Source organism: Ursus maritimus, unplaced genomic scaffold, assembly GCF_017311325.1.
Source record: "Ursus maritimus isolate PB19 unplaced genomic scaffold, ASM1731132v1 scaffold_30, whole genome shotgun sequence".
Classification (NCBI taxonomy): Eukaryota; Metazoa; Chordata; class Mammalia; order Carnivora; family Ursidae; genus Ursus; species Ursus maritimus.
In genome coordinates this window covers 2,744,131-2,763,347 of record NW_024425564.1, presented here as the reverse complement: position 1 = coordinate 2,763,347, position 19,217 = coordinate 2,744,131, and the positions used below count along the sequence as shown (strand labels likewise).

The 19,217-nt window shown below is 42.8% G+C and overlaps 1 protein-coding gene across 1 annotated transcript in view; it reads right to left on the bottom strand.

Moving 5' to 3' along the window:
• The window catches only part of SLC26A8 (solute carrier family 26 member 8), a 107,172-nt gene that overhangs the window by 16,170 nt on the left and 71,785 nt on the right, over nucleotides 1-19,217 (bottom strand). The window contains exons 8-10 of the mRNA XM_008693487.2: nucleotides 7,384-7,531; nucleotides 6,416-6,529; nucleotides 1,294-1,371 (exon numbers count right to left, since the gene is read on the bottom strand). Of these exons, the coding sequence (XP_008691709.1) occupies nucleotides 1,294-1,371; nucleotides 6,416-6,529; nucleotides 7,384-7,531 (340 nt within the window). The remainder of the gene's footprint in view (nucleotides 1-1,293; nucleotides 1,372-6,415; nucleotides 6,530-7,383; nucleotides 7,532-19,217) is intronic.

Below are 19,217 nucleotides of genomic sequence, written 5' to 3'. Positions count from 1 at the left end.
CATCTTCTCATCCAGAAACATCCTAACTAGATGCTATAAAAATGACGTGACATAACATGGTGAGCCAAAAGCAATGGCTGTTCTGTCCCCAACGTATTTATAATAAAGAAGTGCCATTACTGAATTCTGAAAGATTTTTATTTGTTTGCAGCTTTTAAAACAATTCTGATTCTTCTAGCTATACAGAAAAAAACCCCATCACTGTTCAAAGTGAATGAGTGAGCGGCTCTCCTAAAATAGAGTCTAAGAGTTATAGCACCTTGCTACAGAAGCTAAATTCTGGAGATGACTTCTGCTGGGAATCAGAGGACAGCTTGTGTGATAAATACAAGCTTAATCCCACCTTCCATGCATAGATTCGGGGGCTGAGTTCCAAGATCTCTGAATCACAGGAGCAGAAGGCAGCAGGAGCCTTGAGGGGGTCCTGCTCTTCTAAGACCTGATATTTACCAGGTGGGACGGAGGTGTTCAAAAGGATGGGGATAACATTTACAATCACTCCAGCTTCACGGACTGCCACCTCAGTGTGTAACCAAGCTGCTCCCCCAGTCATGAAACCTCTTCCCACCTCCCTCAGCACTAACTAAAAATGGCGAAAGGGAACATTAAGGAAATTTACAAGGAAACTGTGGTCACTGAGCATTGATCTGTATTGTAACGGACAACAAGTTGAGGACGGCCCATCATTAACACACCTGACGTCTCTAAATGCAAGGTGATCAGTCTCTTGCAAAGGGAAGAAATGGCAACTATATAGAGGCGTCCCAGCTGAACAGGGTTAAAAACCAACTTTCAGACCCTGCTTTCTAGTGTAAGCTAATCACACAGGCAGAGCGGCAATAATAGGGGGATTGAGTTCATATAAATGCAGAACAAGGCCTTCTGGAAACGGCTTAGGAAAGCAGATGGCATGAATACACAATGAGTTTCCAAGCCTGAGTCGGTGAGGGGCGTTCTGGCATCTGAAGTCTATTTCGGTCATCTTGAACTGCATCCTTACTTATAAAACTTACTTTATAGCTTAAGCAATAAAAAGAAGATTAATGAGAATGAGACTCGTAACAATAATACCTAATATTTCTCGAGCACTTACGATTAGCTCAACGCTGTTCTCTCTATATTATAAACATTACCTTATTTAACTCTCAATCCTGTGAGGTGGATGCTATTATTTTAAAGGGAAGGGATGAGAGGAAGGACAGGGCAACCACTGGGGACAAGGTGAATGTCCCACCAAGATGCGACCTGGAGATCTGATCTTTCTCCACTCAGTTATCTATCAGTTCTACTTACATTTGGCATTTCGTGGAAAAAGCGTCCCATCTTCACCATCAGAAGCAGCATCACACCTGCGCCTACCAGAGATGCAAACTGAGGAGACAGAGCCAGTTGGAGAGAGACCATCAGGAACGTATTGGACTCTGTCTGCTACCGAGGCCTTCATTTTTTTTTCTTAGAAGGAGTTGAGTGTAACCATCCAGCATAAGTGCATTTTTGTTGAACTGACATTTTCAGAACTTGTCAAAGTGCGAAGCATACACTAGGTACTCAAGAAATACTTGTGGAACGAATGCATGAATGCTTTCTGAAATGTGCTAAATCGTCTTGGCTATTTGCATCTTCATTGCCCTAGCTTTGCGCTGTGAAATCTGGAGTCTCCTAAGGTCGGGCTTGCAGTCCCTCCCAACTTTAACTCCTCCTGGAACAGTCTAGAAATGCCCTAGTAGACTCATCACTGTCCACCCTAAAATCCCAACCCTTGCGCTTCCCCTATCAGTGAAGACCTCCCCCCTCGCTCTCTTCCCATTGAACAGCGTAGAAGCGCTTCATCTTAAAACTGCAATGATAATCATTTCTGCTGTTCCTCAGTTTTTCTCTGCTTCATTACCATAAAAAAAGTCACAAATGTGAGTCAGGGCTGCAGATAGCCCCTCTGGGTCCTATCCTAGTTGGGTGGATGATTCTGGGCGCAGTGTTGCTTGGTAAGTGGTAGTTCTGATTGGCAACTAGAGAGAGCAAGCTGAGCGACATGGTTCCTTGACAATCTCAAGGCTCTCTGGAGGTAGACTTGGACTCAGTATGGCCCCCCAGGGATAAATCACCATTTAAGCTTTAAGCCCCTAATAACAAAAACCGATACAAGGCAGTATAACCTCCCACTGCGTTGGGGGCTGTGTGTGGGGGAAGATAAAACAAACCACAAATCAGAACAATGGCAGAAACAAGCAAGAACTGAGGGAGTCCCTCAAAGCTAAACCATTACGTGACCGATCAGCAATGATTCTCTAATTTTTCTCTGTATTTCTTAGGAGTGGAAAAAAACAAAAGAGAAACCTTTCTCCTGGATTCCTTCTTGCTGCTCACTGCTATTTGCATATAAATGCATCACTGAAAGTAATAGCAAGGAAATCATTTTCCTACTTCCTTCTTTTCCCATTCCGGCTGCTTCGCAGCTGACGCCACGCGACGGTGGTGTTGATGGGAGGATTCAGGAAAATGCACCACGACAACGGAAACATAGGGAGTTCTATGGACAAGCATTTTATACCCCGTAGAACTGAAACAGGTAATGAGACCAGAAGCCCCTCCAGCCAATGAACTCATCAGCCCGTTGCGGGATCTAGTATAAGGGTGTCCCTTTGGATGATCTTTGTTGGCGCCGTAGAAACTCTACTTTGATTAGCACAGGAAAATACATCAGGACTTTTCCTTCCTACCACTTCTTTTTTGTTGTTTGTTTTGTTTTGTTTGGGTTCGGTGTTTTGGTTTTTTGGCGTCCCTGGGTAGGCTTGACCTACCTACCGCTTCTTTTCTCCAAGTTCTTCTGATTGAAGGAAACAAAGATATGCAGATGCTAAAAAAAAGCTGCGCAAAACCTAAATATTTAAATGAGTACAAATCAGACGCTGAATCCCATAAAACTTGCTGCTGAGAGAGGCTTGGGAGGCCTGCCAATAATTGTGTCTCCCTCGGCTGTGCACGCAAAGGAGTGGACTTTGGGATCTGAGGGCCATCCTCGAGGGCATCAGGCTTTAGGAGGATGCTTGATGGCTCTCAGAATCTCAGACTCAGCGTCTGAACAGGGTCTAAAGACAGCAACCTTGTAGAACTTTACAACTTGTGCATATTTTGCTATTTTGCTCTCATTTTCCATCGCTTTCTCAGGTTTTCTTGAACAAAAACAGACTCTGCCTTCTCTTCGGGTATTCAAGGCACTGTGAGTTCCCACGAGCCACAGCCGCTATCAACAGACGGACCTCAGACACCAATTACTCCATACACAGTGGGTTCCATGAAGTTGAAGAGCAGACTGCCTAGCACTGGTCAGGGCCCTAGGGACCTGGGGTAGAAGCTACAGTTTTGGAACCTCTTAAGTGACAGGCGCTATGATAGGCATTATTATCATGTAATTTAATTCTCATAACTGAAAAGTTATCTTTATCATCATTTTACAGATGAGGACTAGAGCCTCAAAAAGCAAAAGTAACTTGCCAAAGGTCATCTAGGAACCGCTGACTCCAACATCTAGGCTCTCTCCAGCTGCCCCATTTGCTTCCTCTAAGAAGAACACAACACATTTCTTTCTCTTATTATTTCTTTCTTTTCTTTCTTTTATAATAATAATTTTTTAAGCAGTTCTGAGGGCCTGGGGACATGGCAAGAAGGCCAGTCCTTGGAAAGCAGGGAACAAGGAAAGGAGTGCAATCATGGAGGACAGGGAAACCCAGTGGTCAGAATGAGATGAGCCAGAAGACGGAGTGGGGGACAGTCCAACTGACCACAGGTCTGGGGCTCTTCACATCCCTCTGCCCTGGCCTGCCAACACTGTAGGCCCCGGCCACGGCTGGCAGATCCAATAGATTTTGCTGTAACCAGTGAAGATAACTGGGTTCTAGACAAGGAAAATTACAGTGAAATCCAGATTGAAAAAAAATAATAAAGTGGCCTTTGGTGGCAGGTCAGGTCTGAGAGGTACAGAGCCAGCCCCCTAGCTTCTCTCTCCTATAGTCCTGAGGAACTTCGAAGAAATGAGGGTGTTCTCAGGCAAAGTGACTCAAAAATCCCCAGAGAGGAGGGATAGAGAGAATACCCCACTGCTGTGGGATAGAGAGGGCTGAATGAATCTCAGAGGCCCTTGCTTATCCAAATCAGAAACTCAGAATGGAGGCTGGGGAGCCCCAGTGCCTCCACGGCCACGGGCCAACTGGCATTCTCTGCTCAAACCAGTGATTTACTGGGCAAATTAGGGTCTCAGGGAAGGGCTGACCAGCATCCCTAGGAGAATGCCCCTCCAAGAAGCGTCACTGCCCTGCAGGGAGAGTCATTGGTAGGGAAATGGGCGGCGCAGGAGAACAATGCAGCAGCAGCAGAAAATAGAATGAGAGCCCCAGGCTGCCTCTGATGTGGGCACTTTGTCCGACAGGCTAAACACGACTCAGGCTGAACCGAACCCCTTCTTCCTTCCTTCTATCTATCTGTAGCCTAACCTTCTTTCTTTCTGTTTTTTATTTTTTGAAGATTTTATTTATTTGAGAGAGAGAGAGGGAGAGAGAGAGACCAAGTGGGGGAAGAGCAAAGGGAGAGGGAGAGAATCTCAAACCGACTCCCTGCCGAGCGTGGAGCCTGACATGGGGCTCGATCCCAAGACCCCAGGATCATGACCTGAGCCGAAGGCAGACGCTTCACTGACTGAGCCTCCCGGGTGCCCTAATCCTAACCTTCTTTCAGTAATCCATGAAAGTCCACTTCCTCCATCTGTTTCCTTCTTGTAGTATTTATGGCACTTTTTTTTTTTAAAAGATTTTATTTATTCATTCAACAGAGAGAGAGAGACAGCCAGCGAGAGAGGGAACACAAGCAGGGGGAGTGGGAGAGGAAGAAGCAGGCTCCCAGCGGAGGAGCCTGACGCGGGGCTCGATCCCATAACGCCAGGATCACGCCCTGAGCCGAAGGCAGACGCTTAACGACTGAGCCACCCAGGTGCCCCCATTTCCGCTTCTTATCATGAAATCCTCTCCTTTTGACTTGAACGTTTGTACAAATGTGCAGAGAACATCCTCCTTTTTCACAGAGCCCACCTTCCTTCTTTCTGTCCAAGGGTGGTGGAAAAGAATACACCTTACAGACCAGTGTGTCTGGCAGAAGCTCTGTGACAAAACCAAGTCCATGTGAAGTGACATTACATGGTCTTACTCTAGACCAGGCTCTCTTCCCCTGCTTTCATTGGCTTTCACCTTACATTTCACCTCTATTTACCCATGGATGGGGACACTTCTCTTCCCCCATTAAAGTATAGTGTCTATTCATCTGACATTTTAGTTTCTACCACGTGTCTGTGGCCTAAGCTCATTGTTGACCTCCGTCACTGCCCTCTGAACCCTGACCCATTCTCTGGGCTTACTCCAGTTTTGATTCTGATAGTTCTCTGACATTTCATCATGCTGCAGAGCTGAGCAGGGACACCTCCCATGTGGCAGAGCTGAATTTCTATCTAGTCAGTTCAGAACCCGTGGACATTGGACTCACAGAATCTCATGCCTGCAATTAGACAAAGAGCTGGCCTTTAGAGCCTTCTCTACCATCATTCCTCCCTTCCCGCTGCCCTCCGACCCTCACATTTAGTTTACTAATTCGGCATACCCGAAGAGAATCTGACCTAGATAATTTGCTCATATTCAAAGGCAGAACAGTCATAAATTCTCTAGGCTCATCTTGACAAAGGCTTTACTCTCTATCATGAAAGCCTCTTGCCATGCCCCTTGAGGAAGCTAGGAAAGTTTCTAGTTCTACCTCTAGGATGGGAAGTTGTATTATTTGCTTTCTCAGACGAGGACTGGGCATATATCCTTCCACGGAAAACAACGTTAAGAGGTGCTGGTTAGTTTACCTGAAATATTATTCTTTGGGGGATGTTACATGGAAAATGGGTTTTTATGGGCTAATACATAGAAACCTCTCACATAGAATAATATTTCTATAGAAACTGACTTTCAAGTTCTACATTGACAAATAGCTTTTAAGACAAAAGTCTAAGCAAAAATTTAGACAAGTGTGAAATCCAAGTTCCTCCAAGAGATCTTCCCTAACAAACATAACACTAAAGCAGCAACATGGAACACCCGGGTGGCTCAGTCAGTTAAGCATCTGCCTTCGGCTCAGGTCTTGATATCAGGGTCCTGGGATTGAGCCCCACCTTAGGCTCCCTGCTTAGTGGGAGTCTGCTTCTCCCTCTCCTTCTGCCCTTTCCCCCTGCTCATGCTTTCTCTCGCTCACTCTCTCTCTCAAATAAATAATTGTAATCTTAAGAAAAATAAAGCAGCAACATGATTAAACTAATAAATACTCTTCTATGAATATACATATGAATAGATATAAATATGTTTTATATTAGAGATAAAATTCTATTCCAACATACCTGTTGTCTTCCTCCAGACTTATCTTGGATAATAGTCCTGATAATAGCACCAGTAAACACACAAGATCTGAAAAACGAGCTGACGACATTGCAGAGACCGATGGCTATTAAATCCTGTAAAGGAACGGCAAACCCATTTGGCCCACTGTTTGTTGAAGAATGCAGGTTTGAGTTCGAACTCAAGGTATGCTGTCTATTTCTTACGTATGTCAGTGAGATTGTTTCCGTCACTTCAGACAACACTGAAATATTCTTAGAACAAAAGGACAGCAAATCTGATTCCTGGGTTAACTTGAATCTTCATTTTCATTAGCCAACATAAGAAAAGCACTTTTTCAAAGTGAGAAATGAACTTTTTGTCTTATTATTCCCTTTCCCGTGATTACTGGGACTTAGAATGGCAGAGGGAAACATGGTACTGTATTTCCCCTCCCTTATATACTATCTCAAAATCAAAGTGGGGCACGTCTTGCCTCCACATTTCTCTTTGGAGTTCTAGGAAAAGGGCCAAACTTAGAAGAGTCGGGAGATTAAACAAACAAACAAAGAAGGACCGTTTCTGGGAGAGAAATTGTAATTATGTATTTATGTAATTATGTTAGTAGCCTGGCTTTGATATGCCCGTTCCTTATTGTGCCTCAGTATGTGGTTGAGTCCTAAGGACCTGGGAAGAAAGATAAAATTAAGAGGAGAGGATTTCTGCTAGCTTAACAACACGATGCCATATGTTATCTTCTTGCCTCCCTACACCATAGCTGTTCTGGGGGAATAACACTCATGTTAATTTAAGTGACTTCAAAGTTAAGTATGCCACACTCCTCAAAAATCCTTTGGTAATTATAATTCACATTACAGTCCCACTGACTCTCTGGTTACCAAGAGTGCAGTCTTCATGTTAGCAGGAGGCTCAGATCAGAAAACAAAGACGTAAGGGTCAGAGAAAATAAGAGAAAGGCCTGTCATCTCACCTGGTTGGAATTCACACGGTAGTGATGGTAACTGGCAATCTTCTTGCCCAGAAATATGAGCAGAGAGGAGCTCACTAAAGCTAAGGAGAAGGCTTCTAAAATAAGTTCAGGAAGAATGTTCAAATCTGGTGTCACAGGAAACAGGAACCTGGAATAAAATGGTGGAATTATTCCTAGATAGCAGGAACGACTTATTGACCCTTCCCCCACGCCACCCTTATTATATGGGGCGGCTGGCCTGACCCCTTTATTTTTTTTTTAAATAACAATAAGAGATAAGAAGAGCAACCTAGGCAGCAGCCTGCCCAAACCTCAAGCAAACCCAGCCAGGTTACAAAAGCCATTGCGAGAACGTGCTCTTTTATCTTCTAGGTCAACGTTTTTGACATGTAGCAATAGCAACAAACAGGACAGGCAAGCCACAAAGATTGATGGAAAATGGCTCATCTACGCTGTTAGAGACCGTACCAGTGGATAAGCAACAGGCAGATAGCACATCAAAGATGGTTTAGAGCTAAAAAGCTCAATGAATTCCCTTCTATTCTCACTCAAATCCTTCAGGGTATAAATTTAGTCATTGTCCTTTGTACAAATTACTTTCCATTCTACCCATAACTTCCCTCCTGTAGTCCCCCCCATTTTTTTTTATTGTGGTAAATATGCATAACATGAAATCTACCATCTTATCCATTTTTAAGTGTACCATAATGTGTAACCACCTCCACCATCCATGCCTGGCACTCTTTCATCTTGTAAAACTGAAACTGTATTAATCCAGTTAACTGATAACTCTCCATTTCCCCCCTCCCCCATTGCTGGCAACCACCATTCTCCTTTCTGTTTTGACGATTTGGACTACTCTAAGCACCCCATACGAGTAGAATCATACAGTGTTTGTCTTTTTGTGACTGGGTAGTCCACTCAACATAGTGCCCATTGATGGACACTTACAGTTTCTTACACATTTTAGCTATTGTGAATAATGCTGCTGTTATACATATATTTTGGAAAAGTTTGAAAAGGATTGATATTAGTTCTTCTTTAAATGCCTGGTTGAATTCACCTATGAAGCCATCACGTTCAGAGCTTTTCTTTATGGGGATATTCTGGATTACTGATTCAATCTCCTTCCTAGTTATAGGTCTATTTGGATTTTGTTTCTTCATGATCTAGTGTTGGTAGATTTTGTGTTTCTAGGAATTTTCCATTTCATCTGTGTTATCAAATTTGTTGGCACATAGTTGTTCATAGTAGTCTGTTATAGTCCTCTTTATTTCTGTAGAATTGGTAGTGATATCCTCATTTTAATTTCCGCTACGATCTTCTCCCTTTTCGTCTGAGTACATCTAGCTAAAGGTTGACAAACTGACAAGTTTTGTTGATCTTTTTAATGAACCAACTTTTGGTTTCATTGATTTCCTCTATTGTTTTTCTGTTCTCTATTTCATGTATCTCTGCTTTAATCTTTATTTCCTTCCTTCTGCTAGCTTTGGGTTTAGTTTGTTCTTCTCTTCCTACTTCCTTAAGTTGTAAAGTTGGGTTGTTGATTTGAGATCTTTCTCTCTCTCTTTTTTTTAATATGTGCGTTTTTGGTTATAAATTCCCCCTTTGGCACTGCTTTTTCTGTATACCATATGTTGTGGTGTTGTATTTTTGTTTTCATTTATCCCCATGTATTTCTTAATTTCTCTTGTGACTTCTTCTTTGATCCATTTGTTGTTTAAGAGTGTGTTAATTTCCAAAAGAAGAAATAGAGGCGTTCCAAGATGGCGGAGGAGCAGGAGACCTAAAGTTTGTCTGGTCCCAGGAATCCAGCTAGAGAGCTACCAAACCATTCTGAATACCTATGAATGCCACTGGAGAATGAGGAAAAGAGTAGCAGAAACTCTATGAACAGAAAAGTGACCACTTTCTGCAAGGAGGAGAAAAGGTGGCGGGGGAGTAGGGGACCCCTTTCTCAGCTGGTCCCGAGTTGAGCTGGATAGGTACCAGACCAACCTGAACACCCATGGAATCAGCCTGAGACGCAGGAAGATACATCTGGATCTCTACAAACGAACACTTCCAATGCTGAATATTGAGGTACGAAATGGGGAGCCGTGAATCCGTGCACATATATCAGAAGATAAACGGAAGGGGGAGGGAGCCAACATGCTTGGGTGCCGGGAAGTGGTAGCCACTTGCACTGGGGAGCAGGCGGGACTTGCGAGAGAGCAGACCGAGACCATGAGCCTGGGACCGCCTGCGACCAGACTGAAAACCGGCGCTCCATAGTGCGCGCGAAGCACACTGAAACAGGGAGCTCGGGAGCGCACGCGGGAACCGGGGGCAGCTGGCAGTGTTAGAAGCACAAAGGACAGGGGTGCCTGGGTGGCTCAGTCGTTAAGCGTCTGCCTTCGGCTCAGGGCGTGATCCTGGCATTCTGCGATTGAGCCCCGCATCAGGCTCCTCCACTGGGGGCCTGCTTCATCCTCTCCCACTCCCCCTGCTTGTGTTCCCTCTCTCACTGGCTGTCTCTCTCTCTCTGTCAAAGAACTGAATAAAATCTTTAAAAAAAATAATAAAAGAAGCACAAGGGACAGAGATGTGCCGGCCCTGGAAGTGAGGGCTGGAACACAGGCTGTGGGCCACACATCCTGGGACGCTGCAGGGTTTTCAGCAGCACCGACAGAAACAGAGTTAAAGTGGCCAAGAGAGCTCAGTGGAGAGCAGACTGCAATCTCTCTGTTCTGAGACGAGGCTAGGATATGGCCATTGCTGCTCTTACTCTCAGAAGAGGCACAGCAAACCGCCAGGGAAAGCTGCCAGAGAACAAAAGCCCGGAAATACCGGCTCACATTGTGCCCATTCCCATCCCCCCTCGCAGGGGACGGGGCAACTCTACCCAAACACGGTTGCATGAATATCAGTGCGGCAGGCCCCTCCCCCAGAAGGTGGGCTAAAAAAATCAACAAGCCGACATCCCTAAAGTCCCTATAAAACAAGAGCACACTGCCTGGGTCCTGGTCAATAATTTGGGCTCTGGGCATCCCCGCAACCTCTCCTCATTAGAATGACAAGAAGGAGAAATCCCCCCCAGCAAAGAAAAGATAATGAGTCTGTGGCCTCTGCCACAGAACTGATGGATATGGATATAACCAAATTGTCAGAAACGGAGTTCAGAGTAACAATGGTCAAGATGATGTGTAGGCTTGAAAAAACTATTAATGAAAATATTAATGAGAATATAGAATCTCTAAGGGCAGAAATGAGAGCGAGTCTGGCAGAAATTAAAAATGCTATGAATCAAATGCAGTCTAAACTAGACGCTCTGACAGCCAGGGTAAATGAGGCAGAAGACGAATTAGTGAATTGGAGGATGGGATGATAGAAGAGAAAGTTAAAACAGAAACTTGCCTCAAAAAAATCCAATCTCAAGAATGTAGATTACGGGAGATTACTGACTCAAGAAAACGTTCCAATGTTAGAATCATCGGCATCCCCGAGGGGGTGGAGAAAGAGAGAGGTCTAGAAGAGATATTTGAACAAACTGTAGCTGAAAACTTCCCTAATCTGCCAAAGGAAATAAGCATCTGTGTCCAAGAGGCAGAAAGGACCCCTCCCAAGGTCGACCACAGCAAACCTACGCCACGTCACGTCATAGTGCATTTCACAAATATTAGATCCAATGATACAGTATTGAAAGCGGCCAGGGCAAGGAAATTTCTCACGTACAAAGGCAAAAATATTAGGATTACGTCAGACCTGTCTACACAGACATGGAATGAGAGAAAGGGTTGGGGGGGCATTTTTAAAGCTCTTTCAGAGAAAAACATGCAGCCAAGGATCCTTTATCCAGCAAGGCTGTCATTCAGAACTGATGGAGAGATAAGGACCTTCCAGAATCGCCAGTCACTGACCAATTTCGTAACCATGAAACCAGCCCTACAGGAGATATTAAGGGGGATTCTATAAAAGTAGAAAGGCCCCAAGAGTGATACAGAACAGAAATTTACAATCTATAGAAACCAAGACTTCACAGGAAACATGACATTATTAAAATCATCTCTCTCAATAATCGCTCTCAATGTGAATGGACTAAATGCTCCCATAAACGCCATAGGGTTGCAGACTGGATAAAAAGACATGACCCATCCATTTGCTGTCTATAAGAGACTCATTTTGAACCTAAAGATACATCCAGGCTGAAAGTGAAGGGATGGAAAACCATTTTTCATGCCAATGGACCTCAAAAGAAAGCTGGGATAGCAATTCTCCTATCAGACAGATTAGATTTTAAACTAAAAACTGTTGTTAGAGATACAGAAGGACACTATATTATTTTTAAAAGATGTATCCATCAAGTGGATATGACAATTATAAATATCTATGCCCCCAACAGGGGAGCAGCTAGATACATAAGCCAACTCTTAACCAGAATAAAAAGACATATAGATAATAATATGTTAATAGTAGGGGACCTCAACACTCTGCTCTCAGCAATAGACAGATCACCTAAGCAGAAAATCAACAGAGAAACAAGAGCTTTGAATGACGTACTGGACCAGATGGACCTCATAGATATATATATAACACTACACCCCAGAACAACAGAATACTCATTCTTTTCGAATGCACATGGAACTTTCTCCAGAATAGACCATATACTGGGTCACAAAACAGGTCTCAACCAATACCAAAAGACTGAGATCATTCCCTGCATATTCTCAGACCACATGCTTTGAAACTGGAACTCAATCACAAGGAAAAATTTGGAAGAAACTCAAACACTTGGAAACTAAGAACCATCCTGCTCAAAAATGATTGGGTAAACCAGGAAATTAAAAATCAGTTTAAACAATTTCTGGAGACCAATGAGAATGAAAACACATCGGTCCAAAACCTGTGGGACATTGCAAAGGTGGTCCTAAGGGGAAAATACATAGCCATCCAAGCCTCACTCAAAAGAATAGAAAAATCTAAAATGCAGTTTTTATATTCTCACCTCAAGAAGCTGGAGCTGGAACAGAAGAACAGGCCTAACCCATGCACGAGAAGGCAGGTGATCAAGATTAGAGCAGAGATCAATGAATTAGAAACCAGGAGCACAGTGGAGCAGATCAACAGAACTAGAAGCTGGTTCTTTGAAAGAATAAATAAGATCGATAAGCCACTGGCCAGACTTATTCAAAAGAATAGAGAAAGGACCCAAAATAATAAAATTATGAATGAAAGGGGAGAGATCACAACCAACACCAATGAAATAGGAAGGATCATTAGAAACTTTTATCAACAGCTTTATGCCAATAAATTAAACAACCTGGAAGAAATGGATGCCTTCCTGGAAACCTATAAACAACAAAGACTGAAACAGGGAGAAATTGATTTTTTAAACAGACCGATTAATTATGAAGAGATTGAAGCAGTGATCAAAAACCTCCCCAAAAACAAGAGTCCAGGGCTTGACGGATTCCCTGGGGAATTCTACCAAACATTCAAAGAAGAAATAATACCTTTTCTCCTGAAGCTTTTCAAAAAATAGAAACAGAAGGAAAACTACCAAACCCATTCTATGAGGCCAGTATTACCTTGATTCCCAAACCAGGCAAAGACCCCATCAAAAAGGAGAATTACAGACCGATTTCCCTGATGAATATGGACACAAAAATTCTCAACGAGATCCTAGTTAATAGGATCCAAAAGTACATTAAAAGGATTATCCATCAAGACCAAATGGGATTCATCCGTGGGATGCAAGGGTGGTTCAACATTCACAAATTGATCAGTGTGATAGATCATATCAACAAGAAAAGAGTCAAGAACCATATGATCCTCTCAACTGATAAAGAAAAAGCATTTGACAAAATACAGCATCCTTTCCTGATTAAAACCCTTCAGAGTATAGGGATAGAGGGTACATTCCTCAATCCATAAAAACCATCTATGAAAAGTCTACAGCAAGTATCATTCTCAACGGGGAAAAGCTGAAAGCCTTTCCCTTTAGGTCAGGAACACGACAAGGATGCCCACTCTCGCCATTATTATTCAACATAGTACTAGAAGTCCTTGCAACAGCAATCAGACAACAAAAAGGAATAAAAGGTATTCAAATTGGCAAAGAAGAAGTCAAACTGTCTCTCTTCGCAGATGACATGATACTCTATATGGAAAACCCAAAAGAAGCCACTCCCAAACTAGTAGAAGTTATAGAGCAATTCAGTAATGTGGCAGGATACAAAATCAATGCTCAGAAATCAGTTGCATTTCTATACACGAACAATAAGACTGAAGAAAGAGAAATTAGGGAATCAATTCCATTTACAATAGCACCAAAAATCATATGATATCTCATAATTAACTTAACAGAGAGGTAAAGGATCTATATTCTAGAACTACAGAACACTGATGAAAGACATTGAAGAAGACACAAAAGATGGAAAAACATCCCATGCTCATGGATCGGAAGAATAAACATAGTTAACATGTCTATGCTACCCAGAGCAATCTACACTTTCAATGCCATCCCGATCAAAATACCAATGACATTTTTCAAAGAACTGGAACAAACAGCCCTTAAATTTGTGTGGAACCAGAAAAGGCCCCGAATTGCCAAGGAACTGTTGAAAAGGAAAAACAAAATTGGTCTATGTGTCTGTTTGTGCCAGTAGCATGCTGTCTTCGTGATCACAACTTTGTGTACTCAGCTTAAATCCGGCATTGTGATGCCCCAGCTTGTTTTCACTTTTCAACAGTTCGCGCAGCTTGACAATTCGAAGGGCCCTTTTCTGGTTCCACACAAATTTAAGGGCTGTTTGTTCCAGTTCTTTGAAAAATGTCATTGGTATTTTGATCGGGATGGCATTGAAAGTGTAGATTGCTCTGGGTAGCATAGACATGTTAACTATGTTTATTCTTCGATCATGAGCATGGATGTTTTCCATCTTTTGTGTCTTCTTCAATGTCTTTCATCAGTGTTCTGTAGTTCTAGAATATAGATCCTTTACCTCTCTGTTAAGTTAATTATGAGATATCATATGATTTTTGGTGCTATTGTAAATGGAATTGATTCCCTAATTTCTCTTTCTTCAGTCTTATTGTTCGTGTATAGAAATGCAACTGATTTCTGAGCATTGATTTTGTATCCTGCCACATTACTGAATTATTCTATGAGTTCTAGTAATTTGAGGGTGGAGTCTTTTGGGTTTTCCATATAGAGTATCATGTCATCTGTGAAGAGAGACAGTTTGACTTCTTCTTTGCCAATTTGAATACCTTTTATTCCTTTTTGTTGTCTGATTGCTGTTGCAAGGACTTCTATTACTAGTTGAATAATAATGGCGAGAGTGGCATCCTTGTCGTGTTCTGACCTAAAGGGAAAGGCTTTCAGCTTTTCCCCGTTGAGAATGATACTTGCTGTAGACTTTCATAGATGGTTTTATGGATTGAGGAATGTACCCTTATCCCTATACCTAAGGGTTTTAATCAGGAAAGGATGCTGTATTTTGTCAAATGCTTTTCTTTTATCAGTTGAGAGGATCATATGGTTCTTGACTCTTTTCTTGTTGATATGATCTATCACACTGATCACATTGAATGTTGAACCACCCTTGCATCCACGGATGAATCCCATTTGGTCTTGATGGATAATCCTTTTAATGTACTTTTGGATCCTATTAACTAGGATCTCGTTGAGAACTTTATTGTCCATATTCATCAGGGAAATCGGTCTGTAATTCTCCTTTTGATGGGGTCTTTGCCTGGTTTGGGAATCAAGGTAATACTCTCATAGAATGGGTTTGGTAGTTTTCCTTCTGTTTCTATTTTTGAAAAGCTTCAGGAGAAAAGGTATTATTTCTTCTTGAATGTTTGGTAGAATTCCAGGGAATCCGTCAAGCCCTGGACTCTTGTTTTGGGGAGGTTTTTGATCACTGCTTCAATCTCTTCATAATTAATCGGTTCTGTTTAAAAAAATCAATTTCTCCCTGTTTCAGTCTTTGTTGTTATAGGTTTCCAGGAAGGCATCCATTTCTTCCAGGTTGTTTAATTTATTGGCATAAAGCTGATTGATAAAAGTTTCTAATGATCCTTCCTATTTCATTGGTGTTGGTTGTGATCTCTCCCCTTTCATTCATAATTTTATTATTTTGGGTCCTTTCTCTATTCTTTTGAATAAGTCTGGCCATTGGCTTATCGATCTTATTTTCTTTCAAAGAACCAGCTTCTAGTTCTGTTGATCGCATTCACTGTGCTCCTGGTTTCTAATTCATTGATCTCTGCTCTAATCTTGATCACCTGCTTCTCGTGCATGGGTTAGGCCTGTTCTTCTTTTCCAGCTCCAGCTTCTTGAGGGTGAGAATATAAAAACTGCATTTTAGATTTTTTCTATTCTTTTGAGTGAGCTTGGATGGCTATGTATTTTCCTTAGGACCACCTTTGCAATGTCCCACGGTTTTTGGACTGTGTTTCATTCTCATTGGTCTCAAAAATTGTTTAAACCTGATTTTAATTTCCTGGTTTACCCAATCATTTTTGAGCAGGATGGTTCTTAGTTTCCAAGTGTTTGAGTTTCTTCAAATTTTCCTTGTGATTGAGTTCCAGTTTCAAAGCATGTGGTCTGAGAATATGCAGGGAATGATCTCCAGTCTTTTGGTATTGGTTGAGACCTGTTTTGTGACCCAGTATATGGGTCTATTCTGGAGAAAGTTCCATGTGCATTCGAAAGAATGAGTATTCTGTTGTTCTGGGGTGTAGTGTTATATATATATCTATGAGGTCCATCTGGTCCAGTACGTCATTCAAAGCTCTTGTTTCTCTGTTGATTTCTGCTAGGTGATCTGTCTATTGCTGAGGAGCAGAGTGTTGAGTCCCCTACTATTAACATATTATTATCTATATGTCTTTATTCTGGTTAAGAGTTGGCTTATGTATCTAGCTGCTCCCCTGTTGGGGCATAGATATTTATAATTGTCATATCCACTTGTGTGATACATCTTTTAAAAATAATAGTGTCCTTCTGTATCTCTAACAACAGTTTTTAGTTTTAAAAATCTAATCTTCTGATAGAGAATTGCTATCCCAGCTTTCTTTTGAGGTCCATTGGCATGAAAAATGGTTTTCCATCCCTTCACTTTCAGCCTGGATGTATCTTTAGGTTCAAAATGAGTCTCTTATAGCAGCAAATGGATGGGTCATGTCTTTTTATCCAGTCTGCAACCCTATGGCGTTTATGGGAGCATTTAGTCCATTCACATTGAGGCGATTATTGAGAGAGATGATTTTAATAATGTCTGTTTCCTGTGAAGTCTTGGTTTCTATAGATTGTAATTTTCTGTTCTGTATCACTCTTGGGGCCTTTCTACTTTTATAGAATCCCCTTAATATCTCCCCTGTAGAGCTGGTTTCTTAGTTACGAAATTGGCTCAGTGACTGGCGATTCTGGAAGGTCCTTATCTCTCCATCAGTTCTGAATGACAGCCTTGCTGGATAAAGGATCCTTGGCTGCATGTTTTCTCTGAAAGAGCTTTAAAAATGCCCCCAACCCTTTCTCTCATTCCATGTCTGTGTAGACAGGTCTGGCGTAATCCTAATATTTTTGCCTGTACGTGAGAAATTTCCTTGCCCTGGCCGCTTTCAATACTGTATCATTGGATCTAATATTTGTGAAATGCACTATGCGTGACGTGGCGTGGTTTGCTGTGGTCGACCTTGGGAGGGGTCCTTTCTGCCTCTTGGACACAGATGCTTATTTCCTTTGGCAGATTAGGGAGTTTCAGCTACAGTTTGTTCAAATTCTCTTCAGACCTCTCTCTTTCTCCACCCCTCGGGGATCCGATATTATTCTAACATTGGAGCGTTTCTTGAGTCAGTAATCTCCGTAATCTACATTCTTGAGTGGATTTTTTTGAGGCAAGTTTCTGTTTTAACTTTCTCTTCTATCATCCCATCCTCCAATTCACTATCGTCTTCTGCCTCATTTACCCTGGCTGTCAGAGGCGTCTGGTTTAGACTGCATTTGATTCATAGCATTTTTAATTTCTGCCAGACTCGCTCATTTCTGCCCTTAGAGATTCTATATTCTCATTAATATTTTCATTAATATTGTTTTCAAGCCTACACATCATCTTGACCATTGTTACTCTGAACTCCGTTTCTGACAATTTGATTATATCCATATCCATCAGTTCTGGGCAGAGCGCAGGCTCATTATCTTTTCTTTGCTGGGGGATTTTTCCTTCTTGTCATTCTAAATGGGGAAGGTTGCGGGGATGCCCAGAGCCCAAATTATTGACCAGGACCCAGGCAGTGTGCTCTTGTTTTATAGGGACTTTAGGGATGTCGGCTTGTTGATTTTTTTAGCCCACCTTCTGGGGGGAGGGCCCGCGCACTGATATTCATGCACCGTGTTTGGGTAGAGTTGCCCCGTCCCTGCGAGGGAGATGGGAATGGGCACAATGTGAGCCGGTATTTCCGGGCTTTTGTTCTCTGGCAGCTTTCCCTGGCGGTTTGCTGTGCCTCTTCTGAGGTAAGGCAGCAATGGCCATATCCTACCTCGTCTCAGAACAGAGAGATTGCAGTCTGCTCTCCACTAGGCTCTCTTGGCCACTTTAACTCTGTTTCTGTCGGTGCTGCTGAAAACCCTGCAGCGTCCCAGGATGTGTGGCCCACAGCCTGTGTTCAACCCTCACTTCCAGGGCGCATCTCTGTCCCTTGTGCTTCTTTTATTATTTTTTTAAAGATTTTATTCAGTTCTTTGACAGAGAGAGAGCAGCCAGTGAGAGAGGGAACACAAGCAGGGGGAGTGGGAGAGGATTGAAGCAGGCCCCAGTGGAGGAGCCTGATGCGGGGCTCAATCGCAGAGATGCCAGGATCACGCCCTGAGCCGAAGGCAGGCAGCAACGACTGAGCCACCCAGGCACCCTGTCCTTTGTAGCTTCTAACACTGCCAGCTGCCCCCCGGTTCCCGCGTGCGCTCCCGAGCTCCCTGTTTCAGTGTGCCGCGCGACTATGGGCGCCGGTTTTCAGTCTGGTCGCAGGCGGTCCCAGGCTCATGGTCTCGGTCTGCTCTCTCGCAAGTCCCCTGCTCCCCAGTGCAAGTGGCTACCACTTCCCGGCACCCAAGCATGTTGGCTCCCTCCCCTTCCGTTTATCTTCTGATATATGTGCAGTTCACGGCTCCCCATTTCGTACCTCAATATTCAGCATTGGAAGTGTTCGTTTGTAGAGATCCAGATGTATCTTCCCTGCGTCTCAGGCTGATTCCATGGGTGTTCAGGTTGGTCTGGTACCTATCCAGCTCAACTCGGGACCAGCTGAGAAAAGGGGTCCCCCACTCCCCACCTTTTCTCCTCCTTGCAGAAATTGGTCACTTTTCTGTTCATAGAGTTTCTGCTACTCTTTTCCTCATTCTCCAGTGGCATTCATAGGTATTCAGAATGGTTTGGTAGCTCCTAGCTGGATTCCTGGGACCAGACAAACTTTAGGTCTCCTGCTCCTCCGCCATCTTGGAACTCCTCTATTTCTTCTTTTGGAAATTAACACACTCTTAAACAACAAATGGATCAAAGAAGAAGTCACAAGAGAAATTAAGAAATACATGGGGATAAATGAAAACAAAAATACAACACCACAACATATGGTATACAGAAAAAGCAGTGCCAAGGGAATTTATAACCAAAAAAGCACATATTAAAAAAGAGAGAAAGATCTCAAATCAACAACCCAACTTTACAACTTAAGGAAGTAGGAAGAGAAGAACAAACTAAACCCAAAGCTAGCAGAAGGAAGGAAATAAAGATTAAAGCAGAGATACATGAAATAGAGAACAGAAAAACAATAGAGGAAATCAATGAAACCAA